The sequence below is a fragment of the Lutra lutra genome, chromosome 13 (genome assembly GCF_902655055.1).
Source record: "Lutra lutra chromosome 13, mLutLut1.2, whole genome shotgun sequence".
Classification (NCBI taxonomy): domain Eukaryota; kingdom Metazoa; phylum Chordata; class Mammalia; order Carnivora; family Mustelidae; genus Lutra; species Lutra lutra.
The window spans coordinates 17174140-17200964 of NC_062290.1; the positions used below are offsets into that span (position 1 = coordinate 17174140).

Genomic DNA, 26825 nt, shown 5'->3' on the forward strand with positions numbered 1-26825 from the left:
TTCTTGGTTCCCCAGAACTCGTAAGGAGCTAGGACTATATTTACCCTTCATGCCTAGAAACCACAGGTTAGCAAACTACTGGCTGCACGTCAGATCTGCCTGGTGACTCTGAGAATGTTTTTTATTTTTTCAAAGGATTAAAAAAGGGGTGGGGGGAGGCGGATAATGTGATGGAGACTGTATATGGCCCTGTAAAGCCTAGAATATTTGCTATTTGGCCCATTACAGATGTTTGCCAACCTCCGCTGACATACTCATGCACACACCATCATCATAAAAACCGACTCTTTGTGTCACGCCCAAGTTAAAGAGGTATATGCTAGAAGGTTAAATCGATAATTAGGGATATGCTAAATCTACGCTTTGGAAGGGAGGCATTCCTTCATTATCGTTTTTGTAGTACCCTAATTTTGAGAACATTCCATTGTGTAAGGACATGACTCGGGTGAGCTCCGCAAGGAACACCAAGAGCAGTGATCAGTGAATGGAAGGGCTGGCAGCCACTTGGTGTAGCTGAGCTGAAATGAGGTCAGCTCAGTGAATATAAGGGGTATAAGTTTCCTGTCTCTACTTGAGGACCCGTTTCTCCAAGTGCCAAGAACCCCGGGACCACGGGCCACCAGACTTCTCAGAACCCTGAGTGTGTTGCAAGAAGGAGGACCAAGGGAGTCCTCTTGGATCCTCATTCTGGAGCCATAGTTTACCTATATTTCAGACAAATAGGATTATGTAATAGTCACTTCTTTAAGATCTTTTGTCCCTGCAAAGGAATGCTAAAGTCTTCAGAAGTGTTTTGACAGTTTGTTTATGATCTGGAAACCATCTCGAGCTAAGTGAAGTCAAACACTTACAGAATCACCTTTTGCTATCAGTTAGTCAGGAACAGATTTTGAGCAAAGCAGCAAACCATTTTAGCCTGTTTTACAGTGTATAGTTATTGAATGATATCTTTACCAGAATAATTGAGGAAAAACAAATAGAAGCAGAACCGTTAAATTGATTACCGCTAAGTGAACAGAGACTTGTGAATTATTGCCTCTTATTCAGGATTTCCAGGCCAATGGAATTCATTGAAACTATATTATATCATGTCTGTTTTTCTCACTATTGATTCCTTAGTGACTATTTCATTCCTCAGCATGTGGTAGGTACTCAATAAATATTTGCTGAATGAATGATTCAGAAAAGTTAATTAATTATGGGCCAGTATATGGGAATAGTCTCATTATGTCTACTTAACTATGTCATTATAAGAATAGTCATAAAAATGGAAGTTTATATATAGGAAGGTGTCAAGTTGAAATATTGTCCGGGTAGAGCACATTCTAGCATTTTGGTCTCTGATTTTTAGGATTATAGGAATGAGGTGGCTTTCAGCATACATTGGGAGAAGAGAAATATGTATGGAAAGAACTAGACCACAAGAAAATCAAAATTATAATTTGATACAGGCCATTATTTCTTTCATTATCTTTATTGATCTTTCTCCAGTCTCTCAGTGTATACACTCAGTATATACTTCATATTTCATGCTTTGGTGAGTTGTAATTATGAAATTTCCTTTTAATTATGATGCTACAAAATTATAGGAAAATCAGTTCAGGTGGAAGGAGGAGAAAGTTGTTTAGATTGCATACCAAGCATTTTCGCAAACACCAACTTCAAGCCAGAACCCTTGGAGCAGAAATTCCTATAACACTTTGTCCATAAACCTTGATTAGCGTGGACCTCGGTACTTGGTTAATTACTTGCATAAATCTTACGACACCCCCATCCGTGGTCGTAGGTTCAATTGGTGGTCAGTTGAACTCCTAGAACTATTAGTGGTCATTAGGAAGATAAGAATATAATGTACCTGTGGGCTAACATCAGCTGTACTTCTCCAGTAAGGGTGTTCACCAGTCCCCAGATTATTTTCTATTCCTCTCCTTTCCCCTCGATGCCCAAATGACACCTCAGTTGCACAAGAAAGAGCCATGCGAGTGGGTAGAAAAGTCACTTTGCCTTAAAAGCCCTATGCTATTAGGAACAATGCTGTTCCTTTAAATAGCCTATGGCATCCAAGGAAAGCCACACCCAATTTCTAGAGTCTCCTCTCAGAAGCCCAAAGTGCAAGACTTCTCATCATGTATCCAGCATCCTGGCCACAGACCTCTCAGTGCATGGTCATTCACCAAACAGGGTTCCTTTTTACCATGAGCAGTGATCCTTGGTAGCGGTATCTCACCTTTGCCCGATATCAAGGGGGGACAGAGCTAGAAAGTTGAACCAAAGTAGTTTTCCCGTAGAAAAGGAAAAGAGGTTTTGTTCATCCTTTACTCAGAATCTTCTCCACCAAGATCGTGAGCACCACAGCTGCTGATTCAACTGCGTGTATCCCTGGCTTAGAAAATGCTTGGGGCATAGGATGTGAATTCTCTGGGCTTGAGGAAGGAAGGAAGGAGCGAGGAAGGAACTAATATTGTTAACTAGAATCTTTCTTGGGAGGTACTTTGATAATTTTCAAGAAAACATTCCTGACAGAGTTTATTCTTTCCATTAAAAAAAAAAGTGTTACAGTTCTGTTTTCCAGAATTATAGGTAGTACTTAACCCAGGAAAGCAGACAGATGTCCAGTGGAAAAGATCGGCATCACTTTGTGCCCTCTGGTTCTGAGGAAGAGTTGGAAGCTCCAGATCCACATTTATGAACTTGGAAGAGAAAACACTTGACTCCATGCTCACTGAGAACAAACCTAAAATGAATCAGCAGGAATGACTAATTTCTGTCTATTCATAGTCAAAGGGTAAGGGAGACAGTTTTGCAGTCTTCCATTCGTGGTAGAAAATGAGAGCAAGCTGTTCCCAAAGTTCTAACTACATAGAGTGAAAACTAGTAGATCTGAGTTTCAGACAGTAAACAGAACCCTCTCGTAGAAGTTAGAGAGCTTGGAGAGTAGGGTTGTCAGCTCTTAATAGACCCCGTGGGGGAGAAATAGCAGCACGCAATCACCGGGGAGTATAAATAAGCACAGACAATCTGAATTCATAGAAATAATTTCATGTATGTCAAGAAAAACTAATCATTAGAATAAAAAAAAAACTGAAAAGCATGCTAGGTAAATCGATAGAGAACCAGCGAGCGGAGAAAAAGGGCGTCATTCCCTCATAATTAGTAGATTTCATCAACAAGGATCTCTCACATCCTGTGGCTTTGATTATGGTGTTGATCTTTAAGATAAGGGTAGGAAGAGAGTTATGCTAACTGAGATCTTGGTCGGGACTATATACATACACTCGTATGTGCTTGTCGTGCCTTAATGTACTTCAGTCCATGCAACTTCATATTTGAGAAAGCAGCAGAAGTGAGGTAACAAACTAGATTTTCTGACAAACCAAGCTATTTTCTCGTTGATATACAGGCTGCCATAGTTAACAATGAATTCAGGTAGTAATGAATAAGCTATTTTCCTAGGCTGGGGCAGACAGAAGGAGGAGGGGGAAAGAAAAGATGTCAAAGGTCTAGGCTGGAAGAGGGTAAAGAAGAGGGGACGTGGCAGAGGTAAGAGAACACTTTTAAAACCACATATTGACAAGAACAATAAGTATCTAAACTGCAAAGGAAGACATGAAAGTTTCATTTTTTGCTGATGACATGATACTCTATAGAGAAAATTCTGGAGACTGTGCCGGTAAATACCAGAACTGATAAATGAATTCAGTAAAGTCTCAGAACACAAAAGTAATGTAGAGAAATCTGTTTCATTTATATGCACTAATAACGAAGGGGATAGAAAAAGAAATTAAGAAAACAATTATAATTGTACCAAAAATAATAAAATAGCTAAGAGTAAACTTAAATAAGGAGGTAAAAGACCTGTACTCTGAAAATGATAAAAAACTAATGGAAGAAATTTGAAGATGACACAAACCAGTGGAAAGATAGGCCATACTTGTAGATTGGAAGAACCTGTGTTGTTAAAATGTTCATACGGCCCAAAGCGATTTACAGATCTAAAGCAATCCCTATGAGAATACCAACGTTTTTCACAGAACTGGAGCAAATAGTTCTAGAATTTATATGGGACCACAAAAGTCCCTAAGTAGCCAAAGCAATCTTGAGAAAGAACAACAAAGCTGGAGATATCGCAGTCTCAAATTTCAAGATACACTACAAAGCTGTAGTAATCAAGAGAGTATGGTACTGGCACAAAAATAGAGATCAGTGGAACAGAATAGAGAGCCCAGAAATAATAAACCAATGCGTATATGGTCAATTAATCTACAACAGAAGAGGAAAGGATAGAAAATGGGGAGAAGACAGTCTTTTCAACGAATGGTGGTAGGAAAACTGGACCATTTTCTCACACTATAAACTTGAATAAACTCAAAATGGATTAAAGACCTAAATGTGTGTCCTCAAAACCATAAGCTTCCTAGAAGAAAACATAGTAATTTCTTTGACATTGGCCTTAGCAACATTTTTCTAGCTATGCCTCCTAAGGCAAGAGAAATCAAAGTAAAAATAAACGTTGAGACCACACCAAGACAAAAAGCTTTTGCACAGCAAAGGAAACCACCAACAAAATGACAAGGCAATTTACTGAAAGGGAGAAGATATTTGCAAGTAATATATCTGATAAGGGGTTCAGATCCAAAATATGTAAAGAACTTAACACCAATAAATAACCCAAAAAAATAGAGGACCTGAATAAACATTTCTCCAAAGAAGACATACAGATGGCCAATGCACACATGAAAAGATACTCAACATCACCAATCAGGGAAATGCAAATCAAAACCACAGTGTGAAATCCCCTCATACCTGTCAGAATGGCTAAAATCAAAAAGACAAGAAACAGCATATGTTGGCAAGGATGTGGAGATAAAGGAACCCTCGCGCTCTGTTGGTGGGAATGCAAACGGGTGCAGCCACTGTGGAAGACATTATGGAGGTTGTTAAAAATTAACAGTGAAATTACCGTATGATCCAGTGATTTCACTGCTGGGTATTTAGCCGAAGGAAGTAAAACACGAATTCAAAAGGATACAAACACCACTCTGTTTATTGCAGTATTATTTATAATAGCCAAGATATGGAAGCAACCCAACGGTCCATCAATAGATGGATGGATGAAGATGTGGTGTACACACACACACACACACACAAAATGGAATTCTATTCAGCTATAAAAAAGAAAGAAATCTTACTTTTTGCAACAATACGGTTGGACCTAGAGGGTATTATGCTAAGTGAAATAAGTCAGAGAAAGACAAATACCATTTGATTTCACTCCTATATGTACTTTAAGAAACAGAAGAACAAAGGAAAAAGAGACAAAAAACAGACTTAAATCTGGAGAACAAACATGGTTGCCAGAAGGGGAGTAGGAATGAATGAAATAGATAAAAGGGATTGAGTGTGCACTTATCGTGAGCGCCGAGAAATGTATAGAATTGTTAAATCATTATTTTGTACACCTGAAACTAGTATAACATTGTGTTACTTATACTTTAATTTTAAAAAATAATTTTAAAAATTTATGAAAAATATAAAAAAATGTATAAAAGGCAGTATACTGACCACTAGGGTTTTATTTATTTTATCGTCAATATTTTGTGTCCTGACTAAAATACCCATCTTGAATTATAGTCAGTATTTCAAATAACTATAGGTTCTTCAGACCTACAATCATTTTTAAGTTTAAAAAGATTACAAATCTCAAGAGGTTGCAAAAATAGTACAAGACCCCCATATCCTTCATCTTGACTCCCCCACTGATGACAGCTTATGCAATTCCAGTGAAATACCAAAACCAGGAAATTGGCCTTAATACACTCTGCAGACCATGTTCAGATTTCACCAGTTTCTGTGTGTACTTGATGTGTGCCTGTGTGTGTATGTGTCAAACTAACAGTACGTTTAAAGCTCTCAAAAAATCTGCTTTTTAAAATCCTTTGCTGGTCATTGACCTGTGATATATCTGATGCCTTTTAGTAGTGTCCTATTACTAGTTAATATTATAAAATATATTTTTTATTCTCTTGCCCACAACATATCTGTTCCAACTTTGGAACAGTTGATGAATGCTAACTTTTATTAATTTCTTTAACTATTGTATATCTCTCCTTGAAGACGGAGAGGAAGATTCACAATGTCTTTAGCTAAGTATAAAGGCTGTGATATTTAAAGTTTATGCTGAAGATTCTAACAGTATTTGGTGATCAGAGTGTCTCTGTATATCTTGTTTTATATAGCTATTGGTTATTGTCTTAGTTGAAGCTGCGATAATGGAGTCCCATAGAGGGGGTGGCTGAAGTAGTAAATACTTATTTTTCACAGTTCTGGAAGCTGGACAGTCCAAGATTTAGTTTCCAGGGAGGGCTCTCTCCTGGTTTGCAGAAATGTGTGCGCACAGGATGGAGAGAAAGAAAGGAAGTTTGTTCTCTGCTGTTCCTAATCCTATCATGAGGCCTCCACCTGTGTGACCTAAAAGCCTCCCGAAGTCCCCAGCTCCAGAGACCATCACACTGGGATTAGGTTTTCAGCATATGAATGGAGGGTGGGGATGGGCGCAAACATTCAGCCCTTAGCAGTTATTTTCAATGAGTTTTTCTGAATTCCTTCCTTGTATTAAAAAAAAAAAAAAAAGTAATATTATGGAAGCCTCAGGGACTGCTTGTAATTGTAGTCACATCAGAAGCTAGGATTTTAATTGTCTCACAAAAACTCATCACCAAAAAGTGGAATGGATGATTTTTCTACTTTTTAAAAGTTTTAATTTACCTTTTCTTTTTTTTTTTTCCTAACATGTTTCGTGAGCTTTAGTAAAGCTTTTTGCTAAAGACAGGGCCATAATCTATTTTCAGCTGTTTTCCATTCTTCTTAAGTTTTCATTTTTAAGATTCCTGGCATTTTCTCCTTCTCACTCAAGGTGAATAATTTATTAGGGAGATTCTATAAAATATACTGTCAAATATCCTGTCATCAATAGTAATGAAGGAATAAGGTCACCACCATGGCATGGAATAAGTAGGGGAGCCAGCAAAGAATTCGTGAAATCTTGGCATCCGTTCAAAGGCAGGACTGTGGGCCCTTCTGACTTCTGTTGGAACCACGAAAAGACCTCACAGAAGGATTCCGGAGAGCTGGATCTAGTCTTTGCCCTGCCGTGTTTTGTACCTTCCAGTCCCCATCTGACTGCTGGAATATTCTCATTTGTCAAACTAGAGAAGTGATACCTGTTTTGCTCCAGAGGGTTGAGGTGAGAATCCATTGAAGTTCAAATACTTAGAAATGGTTGGCGTGATGTAAGCACAAGGTGGGAATATTATCAAGAACAATGCGAGCAGTCAGAAACATGAGTTCGAAGTGGTAGTTTGGAGAACACATCAAATACATCATTATTTCTTGCCCTCCCTTTCTAAGGGAGCCTTTGAAATGGAAAGTTTTCACTCCGGTTTAAACAAAACCAAAATACGCCAAAGAGAAAGGGCACACCAGATGTCAAAAGGGAATTTCTATTCAGTGAGGGGGTAGACCGAATCCATGAACAGCTGAAGATGTTTGTTTCAAGAAGGAAATGGGATAGAAGGTCTTTCAAAAAAAAAAAAAAAAAGTAGTTTTTCTCCAACTTGTTGTTGCTCGATTCAGACAAGTGTAATTTTGACTTGTGAGCAATGAGGTAGCAACGTAGGGGTAGACATTTTCCATGTGTCTTGATGTCTCAGATTCGTTGCTGAGCTGACTTGCATCTTCACATCTACAGTAAAGCTCAAGTACGTTAGTATTTTCATCCCCACTCATTTATACAGAAGAAACAAAGTACACAAAGCAGTGGGACTTTGTGACTAGTCTGGGGCTAGGAGAAAGCAAGAGAATACACGTAGGCAGTATTTTGGGGTCAACTACGAATTCATATTCTGTATTCACTTCACTTCGCTTGTTTGAGTTCACAATATTATAGAAATGAATTAGCAGGCACTCTCTGATCTCATTTTCCTTGTTTTCAATCACAGAGCCCAGGTAAAACTTCTAAGATCTTTAATTGCAGTGGTTTATTGTTGGGAACAGATCATGTAATAGATGAGAAGACTTGGAATGGTAGAACAAGGACTCTCATGATCTGTCAGTCAAGATGCTCTTTAAGAGCCAAACAGTTTATTTAAATAAAAATTATATGACAGAGCATTTTGTGACTTACTAGGGCACTGGCAGCAATGCCAATATGCTTAAGAGAATTGGAGAAGCGATGCCTTTTTCAATTCCTAGTTTGTGTGCATCTCTTTTTTTTCTTTTTTCCTAATAATGTCTAACTTACTTTGCCACTTGTCTAAATATCCATTATAATTTATATCATTGGGTTATCTTCTGGGGTCTCAGAAAAGAATGTGTCTTAGCAGTAGCATAAACATATACAAAGAAGCTAAACAGCTAACTAATTTTCCAAGGGGTGTTAATGTAGAAGTTGGCTAGTAAATTCTTATCCAGGTGCATGTAGGTCAGAATGTAATAGAATGAGCCCATCGTTTTTTGGACTAAGATCTACTGAAATGGTCCTACTTACACTGAAAATACTCTAAATGCTCATCCTCTATTGTCTCTGAAGAAAAATACATCTGAAGCAAAGACGATTGTCTGTTTTTGTGACTTTTATAATTAATGGACATCACGAATATACTTAATGCTGATCACCCTTATTCTTTAAGGAAGAAATTGAATCTTGTTCCTACACTTGAACAGGTCTTGATGATATCCATTGTTCTATGATCTGTTTTAAATCCATCAAAACACTGAATCCAACTAAGGTACAAAAATAAAAAGATGATTAGTACTTTCCTTGGAGTAATGATCATTGTCATCTGAAGAGAGTGGGCTGTTTAAATGTAGTTGAGTTAGCAATTTGGACCCTCAACTACAGCATGTTACAGTCTATTACTTAAGTGATACTTAAAATATATACATCAGTGGTAGAGCAATAACTCCCCTGTTTCCCAAAGATGGTTCATCATTGGTCATGATATAGAGCGATATACAGAAATCTTTGCAAAAATGTTTTTATAAGGAAATAGTCACTCTTTCTCTTCACATAGGAGAATTCACTGTACATTAATGATGCACATAATATGTGCAGGGTTTTATTGAATTTTAGGAATACAGAGCCAAGTTACTTCTTATGTTTTAAAAATATTATGGTAGAAAAGATATTTAATTAAATCTCTCCTATTGTAGTACATCTAAAACTCCTGGGAAAATACTAAAGAATTTTTTAGTGCATGGTGGGGCTAATGGGACACACAGAGTATTTCTTTGTGAAAGCTCGGATCTGTAAAGGGCGTAGGCAATAGGTGGACACTAGGAATTTTCCAGAGTGATCAGCTAAACCCAGCCAGCCTGGAGCTGGATTTTTAAAAGTGCAAGGATGGTAGTGAAGTGAGAAAACACTTGCATAAAACAGAACCCTTGATGCATCACCCAGTCCAGCCTCAAAGAATTCACAAAGATAAAAGCAAACAACATGACCACCTAAATGGACCGTTCACCCCCCACATGGGGAAAACATCACCATGGAAACAATCTAGCAGCAAAAAGAGCAGAAGTAGATTGAAATGTTTGAGAATTATTACATATAATTCACATATATCAAGAAATGTATGTTTCAGTACATAGAATTGAACAGTTTTTTTTTTTTAAAGAAACTATTCAAATTAACCAGGTGGGTTTGAAAAAGAACTTTAAAAAAAAGTAAATAAAACATATAACACTTAACACGAATAATGCAGTGATGGGCTAAATAGCAAGTTAGGCATGGCTGAAGGTAAGTGAAATACAGAACTGAGCAAATTATGGGGAGAGCAGCCTAGGGAGAGAAAGCTATGCGAAATCTGAAGGTGAAATGGAAGATTAAGATAGCTTTCAAAGGTAGCAGCTGAGACTCTTGATGATTTAAGCATTAAATCACAGGTCTAGGAATTCTAAGAAAGAATTTTTTTTTTTAAGATTTTATTTATTTATTTGGCAGAGATCACAAGTAGGCAGAGAGGCAGGCAGAGAGAGAGGAGGAAGCAGGCTCCCCGCGGAGCAGAGAGCCCGATGTGGGGCTCGATCCCAGGAACCTGGGATCATGACCCGAGCTGAAGGCAGAGGCTTAACCCACTGAGCCACTCAGGCTCCCCCTAAGAAAGAATTTTTAAAAATTCAAACATCAATGTCTTAATGAACCTGCAGAGTAGAAAAGACAAAGAGAAGATCTGAAAAGTGCCCAGAGAGAACTAAAACGCCAAGATGGCTGATTTCTCATTAGAAACAATAAAAGCTTGAAGACAGTGGAATGGCATTTTTGAAGGGCCATTAGTCTAGATTGTTATTCCCAGTAAAATTATTTTTCAAAAACAACAGTAAAATAAAGTCATTTTCTAAGGCCACCAAGAGACTCCCTGATGGACGCATTTATACAATATTCTTCAGGAAAAAAAAAAAAAAAATCCAGGATCCTAGAAGGAGTTATAACTAAAAAAACAAATAGAGCAAAGACTATTTGTATATCTAAACAAACGTTGATTATTCAAAATAATGACACTAATGGGTTCGTTTCCAAAGTCAAAAATTCCAATGTATAACTGTAATCATGGGGATTTCATGTGCTAAAGAGTAATCACAATTAAAACATTCTAGTCTGTGGGACACCTGGGTGATTTAATCAGTTAAGCATTCGCCTTTGGCTCAGGTCATGATCCTGGGGACCTGGGATCAAGTCTCACATCAGGCTTCTTGCTCAGTGGGGAGCCTGCTTCTCCCCCTGCTTGTGCTCTCTGTCTCTCTGACAAATATATAAAGTCTTTTAAATAAATAAATAAATAAATAAAGCATTCTAGTCTGTATCGTTTGGGAAAAATTGAAAAACGTATTGATGACTTATAGACTTTGTGGAGTTAGGTATCCTTGAGCAAATAGCAAATAGCTACAGTAAGCATTAATATAACAATGGGATTTAGTCTCTGTAAATGGACCTATTTTTAGTTAAAGACAAACGTAGCCTAGCTTCAAAAAAATGTAATTATATTCTATTTATAAGAGATATAAGGGGCGCCTGGGTGGCTCAGTTGGTTAAGCAACTGCCTTCAGCTCAGGTCATGATCTCAGAGTCCCGGGATTGAGTCCCACATCAGGCTCCCTGCTCAGCAGCGACCCTGCTTCTCCCTCTGACCTCTTCCCTCTCATGCGGTCTTTCCCATTCTCACTCTCTCATTCAAATAAATAAATAAAATCTCTTAAAAAAAAAAAAAGTACTCAAAAAGTTTGGGGCACCTGGGTGGCTTAGTTGGTTAAGTGGCTGCCTTTGGCTCAGGTCATGATCCCAGGGTCCTGAGATCAAGCCCCGCATTGGGCTCCCTGCTCAGCGGGGAGCCGGCTTCTCCCTCTCCCTCTGCCTGCTGCTCTGCCTACTTGTGCTCTCTCTCTCTGTGTCAAATAAAAAAAAAGAGAGGTATAACTGATATGAACACAGAATGTTTGATAGTAAAGGGGACAAAGAGGTATGCGATTTAATTATTAGCCCGGTTATTAGCCTGGTTTCTTTAATTTTTGTTTTGTTTTGTTTTTACTGCAGGAATCCCAGAGTTTTACTGAATTTTCATAAATAGTTTCATGAGGAAGATTTAATCATTCCATTCTAAATAAAATAAAAATTGACAGAACTGCAGAAAACAATATCAAATCCATAATACAATGAGCAAACTTGTCATAATGGACTCATAAATAACAATTGGAGAATGAGAATCAGATCCTTATGATCCCATAGCACTTTTCTTAGTTAATGATAGATATAGTGAAGTTTAAGAACAATGGACTCATAAAGGGTATTTGACGTGTGAAGAAAAAATTACACCATGAAGTAATACATAATCAGAGACTAATGAAGAATTATAGTAAATACTTGCTGAGCTCAGGGGTAAAATTAGTAGTTCAGCTTGTAGTTTACAAATCTTTTTTTCTTTTAAAAATGGATCATTTTTTTGATGATGAAAGTGGTATGACCAGATATCAGTAGGGCAAGGTAATTATGAGTGCATCAAAATTAATTGCTTTGCGGAACATCCTAAAATTGCCATAAATACGATTGCTGTGTTCCAAATAACACATATGGAAATGTATGTACAATAGCTATGATGGGAAAACAATAAGAAATTTTGGTCAAAAGACATAAACGATTATTCTCAAAGCAAGAAATAGAAATAGCTAATAAATATTTGAAAAGATGGACAATAACAAATGTAATCTGAGGGGATAAAAAGAGAAGCAACAATGAGATAACATTTTTCATGTCAGATTGGCAAGGATGAAAAGATTAAAAAACATACCTAGGGGTTTATAGACATGGGTCTGTTCAGATATTTTCTCCATTCTTCATATTGTCATTTGAGTAGGCTTATGGTCTTTTTTTTTTTTTTGGTCATGCATAAAAATATGTTTTTTAATAATATTTATCCATCTTGCAAAGGTTTTTTTTGAGGTTTGGTTTTATTACTTTAATCTTCCATTAACAACTTGACAATATATTCTGCACTCTTTGATCCAGTCATTCCACTTGTAGAATTTATCTCAAGTTATCCAAGTATATAAAGGCTCGAGATTGTCTTTCATAGCCTTGTTACTCTCAGTGAAAAACTGGGTCAATTTCCAGAAATCAAGCACTTGAGAAATAGATTATGGGCGGGGTACCATTTAAAAGATTACAGGGGGTAATAGTTAGCTTTTTAACGACATACAGGCTAATATTGACATAGTAAGATAAGCGTGACATTAGTAAGTGGACTAAGCAGAACATATGTCTGTTATATGAACTTGTGTGTGTACGTGTCCATTTGTAAGCAGTCACTCATTTACAGTTGCACAGATGGTAATCCTAGCCCATGATGAACGTGGTCTATGTTGTAAAATAAAAAATAATGACATAGTATTTGGGGGACCTGAGTCCTAGTCACTATTAGGCTGATTTCACCCTATCTTCTTACATCTCAGGGCTCCTTAAGCATCCCCATCTCTAAAAATGAGGGTGAGGGGTTGAGCCTTGGACTTCATTAGCAATAACTGATACCCCCGTAGCGGTTATCATACGCCTCATACCCCTGTTCTGCATTCAGGGCAGTTAGTAGCCATCAGCCCTAGTCTCCTTTCCCTGGGCTCAGCCAGACCTCGGGATTCTTCTCAGCAGAGCGTTAGGTCAACATTTCTAAACAGACTGTACTTTGCACTTGGAACTTCTTTGCTATCCTTGCATGGGATGGTCTTAGAAGTCCTTTCAACAAAAGGATTTTTTCCTGAGGAACAAAGTCACTGTGATGAGAAATAAAAGGAATGTTTTCCAGAAAAAGGTGTCTGCTTTTCTAGTAGCCGTGTTTTTAAAGTGGTGGAAACAGGTGAAGTAAATACGGGTGATACATTTTATTAAATAACAGATTTCATTTCATTTATAGAAAACAAGTATCGTGGACTATTTCACGTTGTTTTCTCATTTACAAAATCTTAGAAATCCGGTGTATAGTTACAGCACATATTTTAGATGACATTTCACTGCAGATACTTGATCTCTACTTAAATTTACAGTAAGAAGCAGATTCGCATATACTGACGTTCTTAAATTTCGTAGTAATTGAATTGAGTGCCAGTTCCTTAATTAAAATTAAAGTTGAGATAAGGTCACACAAGCAGCATTTCAAGTACCCAATAGCCACAGATGGCTGGTAGTTACCATTATTGGACAATGGGAGTTTAGAGAATACAAAGAAACACACTATTCGAGTTTAGCTTTCAAGGAGATTTCCTGATTGGGAAGTCAAGGTATAAGGAATATGTATATCAATCAGAATCCGAAACAGAATATAATTAAAAGCTGGCAGTGGGTAGGCTAAGGGCTACTTGGGTAGAAGTTCCAGAAACATCCACAGCTTGACGCAGGCTTCACGCCTCTGGAGTCCAGCTGGTGGAGAGGACATTGCGAGTTGGGAAGAATGGAGTGTCTTCCTTGAACACGTCTGTGTGTTCTCCCTGCAGGCACGGGACCCGCTGTGCTGGAGAAGTGGCAGCAGCAGCAAACAACTCTCACTGCACGGTCGGAATTGCTTTCAATGCCAAGATCGGAGGTACGGGAAACAAACGTGGGTAGATGGAGCACTCTTTCAGAGCTCAAGACAGGGCTGCGTTGGCAGGGCAGTGTTCAACTGTGGCCGAAAAGGACCGTCTTCACGTGTGTTATTAAATAAAGTTCAGGGCTTTTGAAGCAGTACCCTTCTGGGGGTGCGAGCACAGATGTTTCTTGATTTAAAACAGGCATGAAGAACATGTCCAGTCATGAATTTGGGGTCATTGACATCTGTCCCGATCTATCCAGTGGCTGCCTGGGTCGCAAAGAACTGATCACCTTAATATCAGCCCGTAGTGTCTCTATGGAGAGAGACATTCTGAAAGTAATGTCAGAACAGAAAATCCATTTTTTTCCCTTTTTCCTTATGTTTTACCGAAAGTTCCTTTTTAATGGAAATTAAAATGGGAAATGGTATAATCTCCTTTTGTAGACCCATAATAAAGCAATAGAGTAGTTGTTAATAATCCCAGATTTTGTATGTACATTACACACACATGCGCAAACTCAGATATAAGTATGCCTACCACAAGGACCTGACTAAGGGAGTATCAACGTAGGCATTGACAGAAGCAAACTCCTTCACATTTGTAACCATCCTCGTCAGCTGTCACCTGATACGGTAGGCACATGGTAAGAGACAGGATAGATCCTAGTGGCTTGAAGGTGTCCCCTAGGGGGTTTTCCTAACCAGTGTCACAGATGAATGACCTTCCTGGTAACTAGACTGACATCTTCATTTCCAGTACACTATTGTTGCCAAGTGGTATATAGAATTGCATTTAAAATAAAAATAACTGTCCTTCCTAGAGTAAATGTAGAGATCTCGTAACGTGACATATTGGGGGTGTTTAGTAACGGTGCTAAGAAAAGGTTCCTGACACTACCTCAAATATCAGTGCTCAGTGCATTTGACCTCTTTCTGTCATTTATTTCACACTGAATTCTTAGAGTATGGCAGCTTGTTAACCAGTAATTAGCTGTACTCTGAGAGCATCTGTTGTGCGTCAGGGGGAAGTTCATGAGGGAGCTAAGGAAAGGAGACAGAAACTTCCCCTGAAGAACGATGAGGGTGCCGGACACCCTTGATAGTCTCAAGAGTTTCCAGTGACCATGGTAGCTGCTAATCAACCCTGCTTGCTGTCCCAGACACGACACACACAGTCCCTCACATGCACCAACACACATCCATGTTCGTGTCCTCCCTCTCCCGTGCTAACCCAGCATTCACTGACCTTGAGGGGCTGAAGGAACAAAACCACAGACAAGCTGCGGATCTCGCCAAACAGGACTTCAATGAGAAAATGAACGGATGGCAGTGACTCACCAATGTTCTGTCATCCCCCAAACAGGAGCATTCTGAATTATAAATTAACCCCCCGGTCCCAAAGCATGAAGGCTTACAGTCAGATAAAGAAAATTGGACCTTTCATCTTAAAACTTGAGGAAACAAAAATAATTACTTGTTAATATTTGGTCAGAAAAGGAATATTATCCTCTAGATACGATTTCATCAAGCTTTTTTTTTCCCGGACTTCCATCAGTTGTAGACCTAGAAACTACACCCAAATATTGTGTAACTATTCCTCTGTGTTGGCAGTGGTACAACCCAGTGTTTATTTCTTTGTACCGATAAAATACAGTTGATCCTTAAACAGCACAGGTTTGAACCGCGTGTGTCCACTTAAATACAATTTTTTTTCAGTACATACGGTTCAGTACTATAAGCGGACTATGTCCTCTGTAAGATTTTCTTAATAACCTTTTCTTTTCTTGAACTTACTTTATTGTAAGAATATAATCTGTAACGCACATATCTTATAAAATATGTGTTCATCAACTGTGTATGTTATCGGGAAGGCTTCCAGGCAATAGTAGGTTATTAGTAGTTATATGTTTGGGGAGTCAAGGTTGTACGTGGATTTTTGACGGCGTGGTGTTGGGGGAAGGTTAGCGCATCTAACCTTGAGTTGTTGAAGGGTCAACTGTAGTTCATTTTATCCTTTGAAATAGCAAGAAGTAAAAATGGAGGGCCTACGAAATAGTTCTTGTTTTCAGTAAAAACCGTGCAGATGAATTTTGAATATTCATGTCAAATTAAACCAAACCAGTGGCTGCTTAGGACCCAGTACACACAAAGAGCATCCAGCTGGACATTCTACTCCCCTAAAACAGAGTGCTGAAAAGCCTTCTAAGTACAGTTTCCTTTTGATAATTTTTAAAGTAATGTATTTATAACCCTTGTGATCCACGTCACTTGTCTATACATCCCTTTAAAAATCCAAAGGTCTCAAGGAAATGACAGTCAAGAGATATTACAAGCAAGTGCAGTGTCTTTAGGGGCGCTGGGAGGAAATGTAATATGTCCCGAGTGTTGACTTCCACTGTTCTTTTGGAAGTAATTATTCAAGGATATAGGACCTATCTGTCATGTAGCTGAGAAAGGTTCCCCTGGAAATATGGCAGAATGTCACCAGTTAAATGTTGTCTGTCTCCGGCCTCATGGTCATTTCTTCTGTTTTGTATGTTTGCAAATTTTAGAGTTTAAAGTTAAACATTTTTTTAAAGCACAAAGAAGGTGTAGTCTTTTCAAGAATTTGTTGATTTTCCACCAGAAGTCCCGCCTCAAACCTCCTAGTATCAAAGCTGCCTGATTAGGGTTTTTATTATTTAAGCCCCACGTGTTGGTGGCCAGAAAAACTTGAAATCCCGCTAGAGAACAAGATTTTTCTAAGGAGTAAACTTGAGCTGTAAAGATAGAATTGTAAAATAATACAGCGTCTCAATGGTGCTTATTAGCTTAAGCTGAAGGAGATATATGTTTACTTCACAATTAGAAGTTTCATTGTCGTTCAGAGTCTCCAGAATAGAAGGACAGAGAGAAGGCCTGACATTTGATGTGTAATTTATTCTTGGGTGTCTGTGTCTATTTTTTTCCTGTTAAGGTTAATAACAAATCCCTGTCTGTCTGGCGGGAATATACATAAATGAAGATTAATGACTGAACATGGTTAAAACCCTTTGAGACATAATTGATGTGTTACATGCACAGAGAGCATTCTCATTTATTATTTGACTTATAAATAACTTGGCAAAGAAATAATATATTAAGTTCACATCAGTCTTACAGATTAGGAGATATTAAGGAGAGAGGAAATTAGACCAACCTAACTAGGCAGCTTTCCAAATTTTGTCAGCCCGCTAAGGTCAGAATGCTTTATACCAATTATGAACACAAGTTACCTAATAAAGAGAAATTTAGGGAAGATGGATTGCTTGAGGCTCTCTGTCAAGTACTCTCTGAAGACAGGAATAAAGAGAAGAGAGAGATTGTGGGAACTTTCAAAAAGAGAATAATGAATAAAAAAAAAAGGTTTTAAAGAAGTTTTGCTCTCTCACATACGACATAACTTACTTTCTCTCCAAGAAAACTTTGGAAGAGTCTGTGTTATCTTTTTCAGGGGGGAGAAGATGCTCACTTAAGTGTTGATTAAATGTTGATTCTTTGCCCCCCAATTGCTGTAATTGGAATATGTCTTGGGCTGTCTGGGGGTTCTACAGTGAATGCTCTATTCAAGCTAATTCCCTTCTGTCTGGAAGGGGTTCGGATGCTGGATGGAGATGTCACGGACATGGTTGAAGCAAAATCGGTTAGCTTCAATCCCCAGCACGTGCATATCTACAGTGCAAGCTGGGGCCCGGATGATGATGGCAAGACCGTGGATGGACCGGCTCCACTCACCCGCCAAGCCTTTGAAAACGGCGTTAGAATGGTAGGTTTTAAAAGCACCTTGGCTCATACTTTGTCCTTCGGTGATGGTTCTCGTGGGAAACCGTCTCTGCAACTGTGGGTTCCAGTCCTTGGGTCTAGAGGAATGGACAGAGTCCATAGCTGAGCCAGAAGACAGGTTTATAGAAAGAGGGACTGAACCCTTAGTATTGTGTGTTGCATCCGTTTTGCAAATGAGCTAAGAGCTAGAGAGTTTCCCCTGACCAGAACAGAGGTGTATTTGACTGCTTAGGTTTGCTCAAAGGAAATGTATCCGCTAATATGTGAATCTTGCTTTTGGAGCAATAAATTCTTAGCTCCGTGAGATGGAAGAGAAATGAAAATACTGAATCTCTCCAGTTGAGGTCATCCAGCAGTGCCCTTCTGCGCCTCCCCCTTTCATACACCCTTCCCAGGTTTCACTTCTTTCCCAGGAGAATATTATTGTTATCCTGGCTCCCAAGTTCTCTAATGAGGCTGCTCATCAGCATTTTTCTTCATTTCACTAAGAAATTCACACACCACTCCTCCCCTCAAAACCTGACCAGGAAATCTACTGTAATAGAATTTCTCCTTCAAATTACAGCTCTTGGGCGCCTGGGTGGCTCAGTGGGTTAAGCCGCTGCCTTCGGCTCGGGTCATGATCTCAGGGTCCTGGGATCGAGTCCCGCATCGGGCTCTCTGCTCAGCAGGAAGCCTGCTTCCCTCTCTCTCTCTCTCTCTCTGCCTGCCTCTCCGTCTACTTGTGATCTCTCTCTGTCAAATAAATAAATAAATAATCTTTAAAAAAAAAAATTACAGCTCTTAAAAAAATCCCATTTTATTTTCATTAAATAAAAAATAAGGTCACCCTATAGTTGTAATCATGGAAGGAGGAGCGCTCTGTCAGAAGATCTCCTTTCTGTTTCTTACTTGTGAATGAAACCTTGGGTGATTTAAAGCATGCATTTTAATCATGACCTGGGCCCATCCTCCCTTTCCTTCATCATCTCTTTTTACGTTTTCTGTAATGGAAGCGCAGTTGGCTCTTCCTATCCTTTACCATGTACTGTTTTCCCTGCCTCATCCCTATGCCTTATGATTATACAGCCCATGCTCTTCCACCAGCAAGCCTCCATTAAAATGCTGCCTCTCCCCAGAAGCCTCGTCACTGCCTGAACTAGAACCAAGGGCCAGCAATCCCTACTCTGCACCCACGAAACTGCGTATTCTTCCCAGTGTCACACAAAGTCATTATCATAGTGTGCTTTATGTCCGTTATTCTGGTCTGTGTCTTCCTCATTAAATTCTGTGTCGTGGGATAGTAGGGCTTATGCCCATCTTGGGAGGCTTTGCAAAACCCACGAGTGCACAGAACTCTAGGGAGTGCTCAGTAAATGTTTGTTGAATTTCATGTAATTTACTACGAATTACGCCAGCCACGGGACGGTTGTGCATTTAGCCCAGATCTGGGGTGGTGGAATACGTGCAGCAGGTTAATGCAGTGTTGGCAGCTGGAGTACAAGTAACCCTGCTGCTTCCACCTTGGGGGGGTTGGTGCTGGGGTGAACTCACAAGACTAAGCCAAGCTGTCTCCCGGTTCTTTTGAAACAGACTGGAAGGGAAGTTTACGCACTCGTTCAGAATATACTTCCTAACTGAAAAATAGTTCAGGCTTGGTTAAGACATCCTTTCTAGTTCTGTCCATTTTTAGGTACTCGAGAGCCCTTTAAAGCTATAGAATAGGGTATAAAATTGCTTTGCCTAGAATTTTCCTTTCAAGGTGTCTGAACACCAAATGAATGTGCTCTAAGTAATCTGGAGATTGCATTACCAAAGCCCTAGACTGCAGAGTTGTATTCTCTCCAGGCCATCCACTGAATGGTCATTCAAGTGAAAGAAATCAAACTTAGTTCATATTTAATTTTCGAATTGTATGTGTATGGCCTTTGATATAATAAAAAGAGTAGGCTGGGATTTCTCATTGGTATAATGTATTAGTAATTAGTAATTACTAATCTCAGTAGCGTACATATTGAGATAATGGGGACCGATGTTTTTCAAGTTTTTGCTAAGGCCTCTCATTCAGTGGTAATCTCACCTGGAAGTTCAATGTGTAAAACAAATTAAAAATCTGGTACTTCGGTAGGAGGAGGAAAGGGTTAAGAAAGAAAATCATCTGAGGAAGCTATTCAAACTTATGGGAAGATTATATTTAGAAACAAACAGTTGTGAAAAAAAATTATATTCATTATTAAGTACAAAAGTAACCCATGCTTATGAAAATAAATCCTACTACAAAGATGAAATTAAAAACAGATTCCCCACACAAGTAGATAACCATTGTTTTTGGTGGTTTTTTTAAAGATTTTATTTATTTATTTGTCAGAGAAAGGAAGAAGTGAGAGAGAGAGACTGGGCACAAGCAGGGGGAGCGGCAGGCAGAGGGAGAGGGAGAAACAGGCTCCCCATTGAGAAAGAGCCTGATGCGGGGCTTGATCCCATGACCTGAGCTGAAGGCAGACACCTAACTGACTGAGCCACCCAGGCATCCCCTAGATAACCATTATTAAGAGTATGGATTCCACCTTTCCCTACTTCCATGTGCATTTCCACAGCAAACAGGGACCACTGGCCTCTATGTTGCTGTTTTTACTTAACTGTGTGTGACAGGCATTCTTCCAGGGTAATTCATAATGATAGAACTCTTTTGTATTAGAATGTTTCACCCTTTTTGGAATATGGCAATACCATAATTTATTCAACATTTCACTGAAGATCTTTCAAGGTTTTAATCTAAAAAAGGCGAGGGGGGCATTTAGCTATTCATTTTTAGAGTTAAGGTAGTAACAAAAGAAATAACTCTTGAAAAACAACAGACTATTCTCTGGCTGCTATCATGACACATGCAATTATGGAAGACCAGCAGCGACCCATTTAAATGTGTTTAGATCAACAGGATAGAGGTTTAGTGTGTTTACTACACCTAGGCTTCGAACTCAACCAGCCAGAGTCCGGGATCTGTCATTTACTGCTCTCTGACCTGATACAAATCAAATTACCTCTGCTCCCATTTCCTCATCTAAAGTAAGGCAATAAAAGTTCTCACAGAGATGTCATGAGTGTTAGATGATAATGCTGCTAAAGCTATTGACAGAATCCCTGGAATATAATAGGTGCTTAAGAAATACACTTTATAGATATCTGTGCATGTAAATATACATTTTTTTTTTCGGAGAAGAGATCATGTCCTTTCAAAAAACTTTCTAGTTCTCCTCAGTCCCCGAACCTTGTGTACCGTTTCTGCACTACAAAATTCTAGATGATCCCGTAGAGTTACTTGTAGTGGTGGATTAGAAACAGTATATAGAAATAAGCATAGACTTCCTGTGTTCTTGCCTGTCATAGACTTTTTTCTTCCTATGTCTGTACTCACCTTCAATTTCATTTGCCCTTAAAGTACCTCTTCCATTTCGAGGTAACCTCCTGATAACAAATTCATTCTACTTATCTCTGTTCATCGTCTTGAATTTAATTTATATTTTCCCAAGGGAGGTTTCTCTAAATACCTACGAATATATAATTTAACATTTTTAAAGCAGTATATTAGTCTTCCGGAAGAAAGAAGGCTTCCACTTCTTTATTATCAAACACCATATGGTACAGTACATTCTATAGTCTTTGAGATTTTATTCTAATTCGTGTTCTTTATATAATTGTCAAACATATAGAAAATGATAGGATGAAAACTTTATACAAAGTTAGATTATAAAGTGCAACTAAGAAATGAGTGATTTATTGGCTGCATGACTTAAGGAATGAGGGAATAAATAACTACTAAAGTAAGTCCCTCAGGTAGCTGGCTAAAACCCTGTGTGATGGCTTAAAGTCACTCTGGCCTGTTAGGGTTTTGACTACATCACTTACAAAAATACAGGAATTGAAATTTATATATTCTTTCTATAAAATTTAGTGAGCTCCCACTTTCTGTACCACATGGATAAAGCAATGAAGGCAACATCTAAGTTTTATATGCAACACATGAAACTGTACATTCTAGCAACAAGACAGGAAACAAACATAGATGCCATCAAAGATGATAAGCTAATGATAAGTGTTAGAAATGAGAACAGGTGAGGGGGCAGGACAGAATTGTCGTTCAGGAGGATAGAGAGTCCTTTCTGAGGAGGGGGGCACATGAATGGGGACATAAATGGTAAGAGGCCAGTCCTGTCGAAGGAATGAGTTCTGCAGAAGGAACAGCAAGAGGAAAACACCCCGAGTGGAGGGCGATTGGGGTGTGTTCATGGAACAAAATGCTGATTCAGGTGATGGGAGCGATGTGGGCGGAAAGCAGGAGGTAGGAGATGGTTTGGAGAGGTAGTTAAGGGCCGGCTCCACAGGGCTTTGTGAACCATGAAGGGTGTTTGCGATTTATCCCATTGTGGAAAACCCTCGGAGGTTTTCCAAGTAGTGGCCCATTGGGACACAAAACTTTTCAAAGGTCAGTGCCGTACAGGGAATGGACTCTGTGGGAGAGGGACAGGGAGGTAGGAGCGGAAGACTGAAGTGGTCCAAGAAAGAGGTGACGATGAGCCGGACTTGGGGAGGGAGGGGGGGTGGCAAGCAGGAGAAGCCTACATATCAAGACAGATTTTCCACAAAGGAAATATATTTTGTTCAGGGAATCCAAGTATTGATCACATCCACTCCTTCTGCTTGCTAATCAGAAAGTGTAGCAAATATTGGATTTCAAAATGCTCCCTACTTGTTTTTCTATAACACAAGTATTGGGTTCAGTAGAATGTAACGCTCTTCAAAGACTAACAAAGTCAGAATTGATTCAATTTACGGCCTGAGACAAAACTGTGTTGAACAAATCAAGTTACAATTGACAACTTGCTCTTTTCCCCAGAGACTGTATTTTATTTGATGCTAAGGAGCTGTAAAATTAAATGCAGGAATTAGAGGTCCATAATTTGAGTTGTGTACAATTAATAATGATGATGATACCAGTAGTGGTAATCATCCTAATAATAATGATCCTAAAACACTCAACTTTTGTCAATCTGTTAGCATATGGTCAGTCCTTTGAGTCCCAAAATAGATACCATTTTTTTTTCAGTTTTATTTTTTTTCAGTGTTGCAAAATTCATTGTTTATGCACCACACCCACTGCTCCATGCAATACGTGCCCTCCATTATACCCACCACCAGGCTCACCCCACCGCCCCCCTCAAAACCCTCAGTTTGTCTCTCAGAGTCCACAGTCTCTCATGGTTTTTCTCCCCCTCTGATTTCCCCCAACTCACTTCTAATTTTTAATCTTCACAGTGGTCACCTAAGATAGGTCCTATTCTCCCCAGTTTTACAAAAAATAGATACTCAGCAGGGCTAAACAAGTCACAATGTGGCCCTCAAAGCAATTGAATAAATTATTTTGCGTGTCATCATTTCCGCTTTATTCGGCACAACCGACCTCCTTGTATCATCCGTGACCGCATAGCAGAGCTTTTCCCCTGTCGTTGTGGTGAATGAATTTCTCACCTTCTGCCTAATTCTACCTCCTCCATTTCTTCACTGGATACCTCAACCTCTCGCCTCAACTAAAGGTGCGGTTCAATCAGTTCTGTCTTCTCTCGTCATCGAAACTTCCCTCTCCTGTGTGTTGCTGTCGTCCACATACTGTCAAGTTCTTTCTCAGAAGACAGAGGGGAGACTCTCTCTGTGGTTTTCTTCTATTTTTCCAATTACTCATTTCCAGAAACCATTGTCCATACTTGTCCTCTACAAGCTCTTTTCCACTGTCTTTTGAAGCCACTCATCAGAACCCTGACCCCTCACTGCACCGTGACTGTTCTTGTCAGGGCCACCGTGACCTTCCTGTGTGAAACCCAGGGCTCCTCTCTGATCCATTGTGTCATTTGTCCTGGGAAGGAGGCCTGCCTGCTTCTTCTGGTCCACAATAAAATACACACGCTCCAACCCTTCAGACCCTTTTTCTCCTTCTATTTAGTATATTTCCTTATCTTGTTGATGAATTGTCCCCACCCCGCCCCACAAAGGCTCGGAGACAGAGTGTTTTGTTCTGTGCTAGATCCCAAGGACCTGCAAGAGGGTCTGTTGAGTGATAGGTGAGCAAACGTGGGTGAATTCCATGCCCATTTGCTGTGCATACTGAATGATAATTTATTTAAGGATCACACTTGCATTGGTTTTCTTTTTTTAATTAATAATATGGAAATTAGTTACTAACATACATGGTATATTCTGGTGATTAATGCGCGCAGACCGTGGATTCAGACTCTCTGGTGGGTTCCGGTACGTTCTTAACCGTGTTCAAGTTAATTAGCCTGAGGATCAGTTTGTTCCTCTATGAAATGGAGCTAACTGCTAGTAATTACTTTATAGGACTGTTGTGAGGATTGTATGATTAATGCCTGTAAAATATGCAGCAGAGTTTCAGGAACATAGTGAAGTCTCTAATTATGTTATGAGTCTTAATCACTATCACTTCTGAAAAGGCCAGGGTAATAAACGTGAAATGCCAGTTAATTGTGTAGAATACCATAAAAAGCCTTAATTGTCCAAAATCTCTGGGTTAGTGAATTAATTCATTTAGTATTTCTGAGTGATCCTTAAAGAAGTTAAATATGCAGTCTTGAGAGTATTATTAAGGCATGGCCAAAATAAATGGGACAAAATAGCCAAGAGATTTTTTCCTGAATTCTATTCCACAAAACACTAATTAATGAAATACCTCAAAGAGGGGTGGGGGTGGGTGAAGGATTTTGCTATCAAATAGGCTCAAGAAACACCACTTCTTATTTCCTCCCTTTCAGAACTTGAAAGATATTAAAGGCTCTGAGAAGTTCCGCAGTAGAGATGTGTGTAACTTGATTTACTCAACGTTCTAAACTTTACCCAAAAGCTTTTATTTTTGTGACTTGTTTCGAATTGGTGTTAAATTTAATTTCATTTTACATTGTTTGGAACTGCTTCACAAAGATTCAGCTAAACCCATTAGACCTTAAGAAACAGAATATTAGAACTGGAAACAGTTTGAATGGCGGAATTGTTCTTACCAACATTTGTATATTTGTTTCCTGGTTGATGTCACTCCGGTTCACCCCATCTACCTTCCTAAAATGTGTGATTTCTTCTTTTCTTCATCCAGTAAGTCTTTCTTTCCTATCTTCCTAAAAGTCTATGGAATGTGTCCTCTTGTCCTCACAATTAGAACCAGAATCTCTCAGATGGACTTGAGCCCACAACATCCTTCCAAAGCTTCCATCCTCCTCGCTTGAGCTCCAACTTTCAATTCAGCATGAGCCTTGCAGCCAAAGAAGTATTTTTTTGGTATGTAAATCTTGTCCTTTGTCTTCTCTTTAAAACTCACTTCTCCCGGGTGCCTGGGTGGCTCAGTGGGTTAAAGCCTCTGCCTTCAGCTCAGGTCATGATCCCAGGGTTCTGGGATCGAGCCCCACATCGGGCTCTCTGCTCAGCAGGGAGCCTGCTTCCTCCTCTCTCTCTGCCTGCCTCTCTGCCTACTTGCGATCTCTGTCTGTCAAATGAATAAGTAAAATCTTTAAAACAAAACAAAACAAAACAAAACTCACTTCTCCCTAGGATTGACGAAGAATATTCTAAGCTTCTTAGAAGGCCACAGAGGTCTCTCACCATCTTTGCAGGGGTCTCAGAATCGAAATCTTACATGTCATCAAAGGAAAGGACCATTGAAACGTTACTCTTGTTAAAACTGACACGATTCCACTTACCACGGTGAACCTTTGGCCTGCCTCCTCGGCATGCCTGGCAAAGACTTCCTTCAGGGGAAACTCTTTGCTTTGTCCATCCAGAAGGTTCTAAATAGGAAAATGGTTTTATAACATGAATGAGTCTGTTGACAGTGTTTCAGATATAAGTGACCCGAGTCTTGGTACCAGAATAAGAAGCTAACTGCCTGAGCTTTTCTTGGGTAGGCTCTCTATTCATTCATTTATTCCGGATTGCATTCAGGAGACATCCACATTGGGTGATTATCAATATTCTGGGTACTTTGCGAGCTGGTAGTGAAAGAAAAATAACACCAAGTTGTTGCCTTTGGGAAGCTCACCATGTAATGTTGAATAAATGTTTTAAATAAAGTGTAAAGCAAATTCCCCAAGTCCCTTCAGTGGCTAGAATCTTGTAAGCGATGAGGAGGACAGATTACATAGCACATAATTACAAAACTTTTTGTGTTCCGTCTAGTTGCCTTGCAGTCATCTTTCTTTTTTTCCCCCCCATTTGGGTTATTAAATTTATTAATACTTGGGACCTTTTTACATTTGTCAGCAGATATCTCGCACACTGACAGCTTTTCACAATTTCCTGACAAGGGTATTTTATAACATCCTTTAGAAAACAAGCAAAAAATTAGAACTGAATCTCTTCCTTTTTTCATAATCATACAACCCTTTATTCAGATTAGCAGTACTTCCCTTATTGTCTTAATCAAGAAATAGTTCTCGAGTCCCCATTACATACCAAGCACTGATTTGGTATTTATCTTACTCAGAGCTGGAGAAATCGTGTGGCTCATTGCACATATTCTAGAAGCATAGAGTCTAGATTTCACTTAATTATACTATCTACAAGTATACTTTCAATTCCAGATCATTTTTCTTTGGGATTATCCATGAAAGCCTTCCAGGGCATTCGTAACAGAACCAATGTCAAGGGTGGGAAACAAAATTGGGGGAAATCCAGATGACTGGCCCCTAATCTCCCTTCATGGCATCCTCTCTCTGTTTTCCAGATGGAAAGCAGGACATTTGATGAACATCTATTACTACATGCCTGGCTTTTGAGCCTCTTATGAAGTCTCTGATTAATGTATCCCTTTCCCATCATCAATTTCCTTTTCACTTTACCAGATATGACACCTGATTGGATATTTGGAATATTTGCTGAAAG

General features: G+C 39.1%; 1 protein-coding gene across 5 annotated transcripts in view; it reads left to right on the plus strand.

Annotated features, from left to right (window-relative positions):
* Nucleotides 1–26825, plus strand: part of PCSK5 (proprotein convertase subtilisin/kexin type 5) — a 461872-nt gene that overhangs the window by 155057 nt on the left and 279990 nt on the right. For all 5 annotated transcript variants that reach the window (XM_047699471.1, XM_047699474.1, XM_047699473.1 and 2 more), the window contains exons 6-7: nucleotides 14032–14120; nucleotides 17720–17892. In XM_047699471.1, the coding sequence (XP_047555427.1) occupies nucleotides 14032–14120; nucleotides 17720–17892 (262 nt within the window). The remainder of the gene's footprint in view (nucleotides 1–14031; nucleotides 14121–17719; nucleotides 17893–26825) is intronic.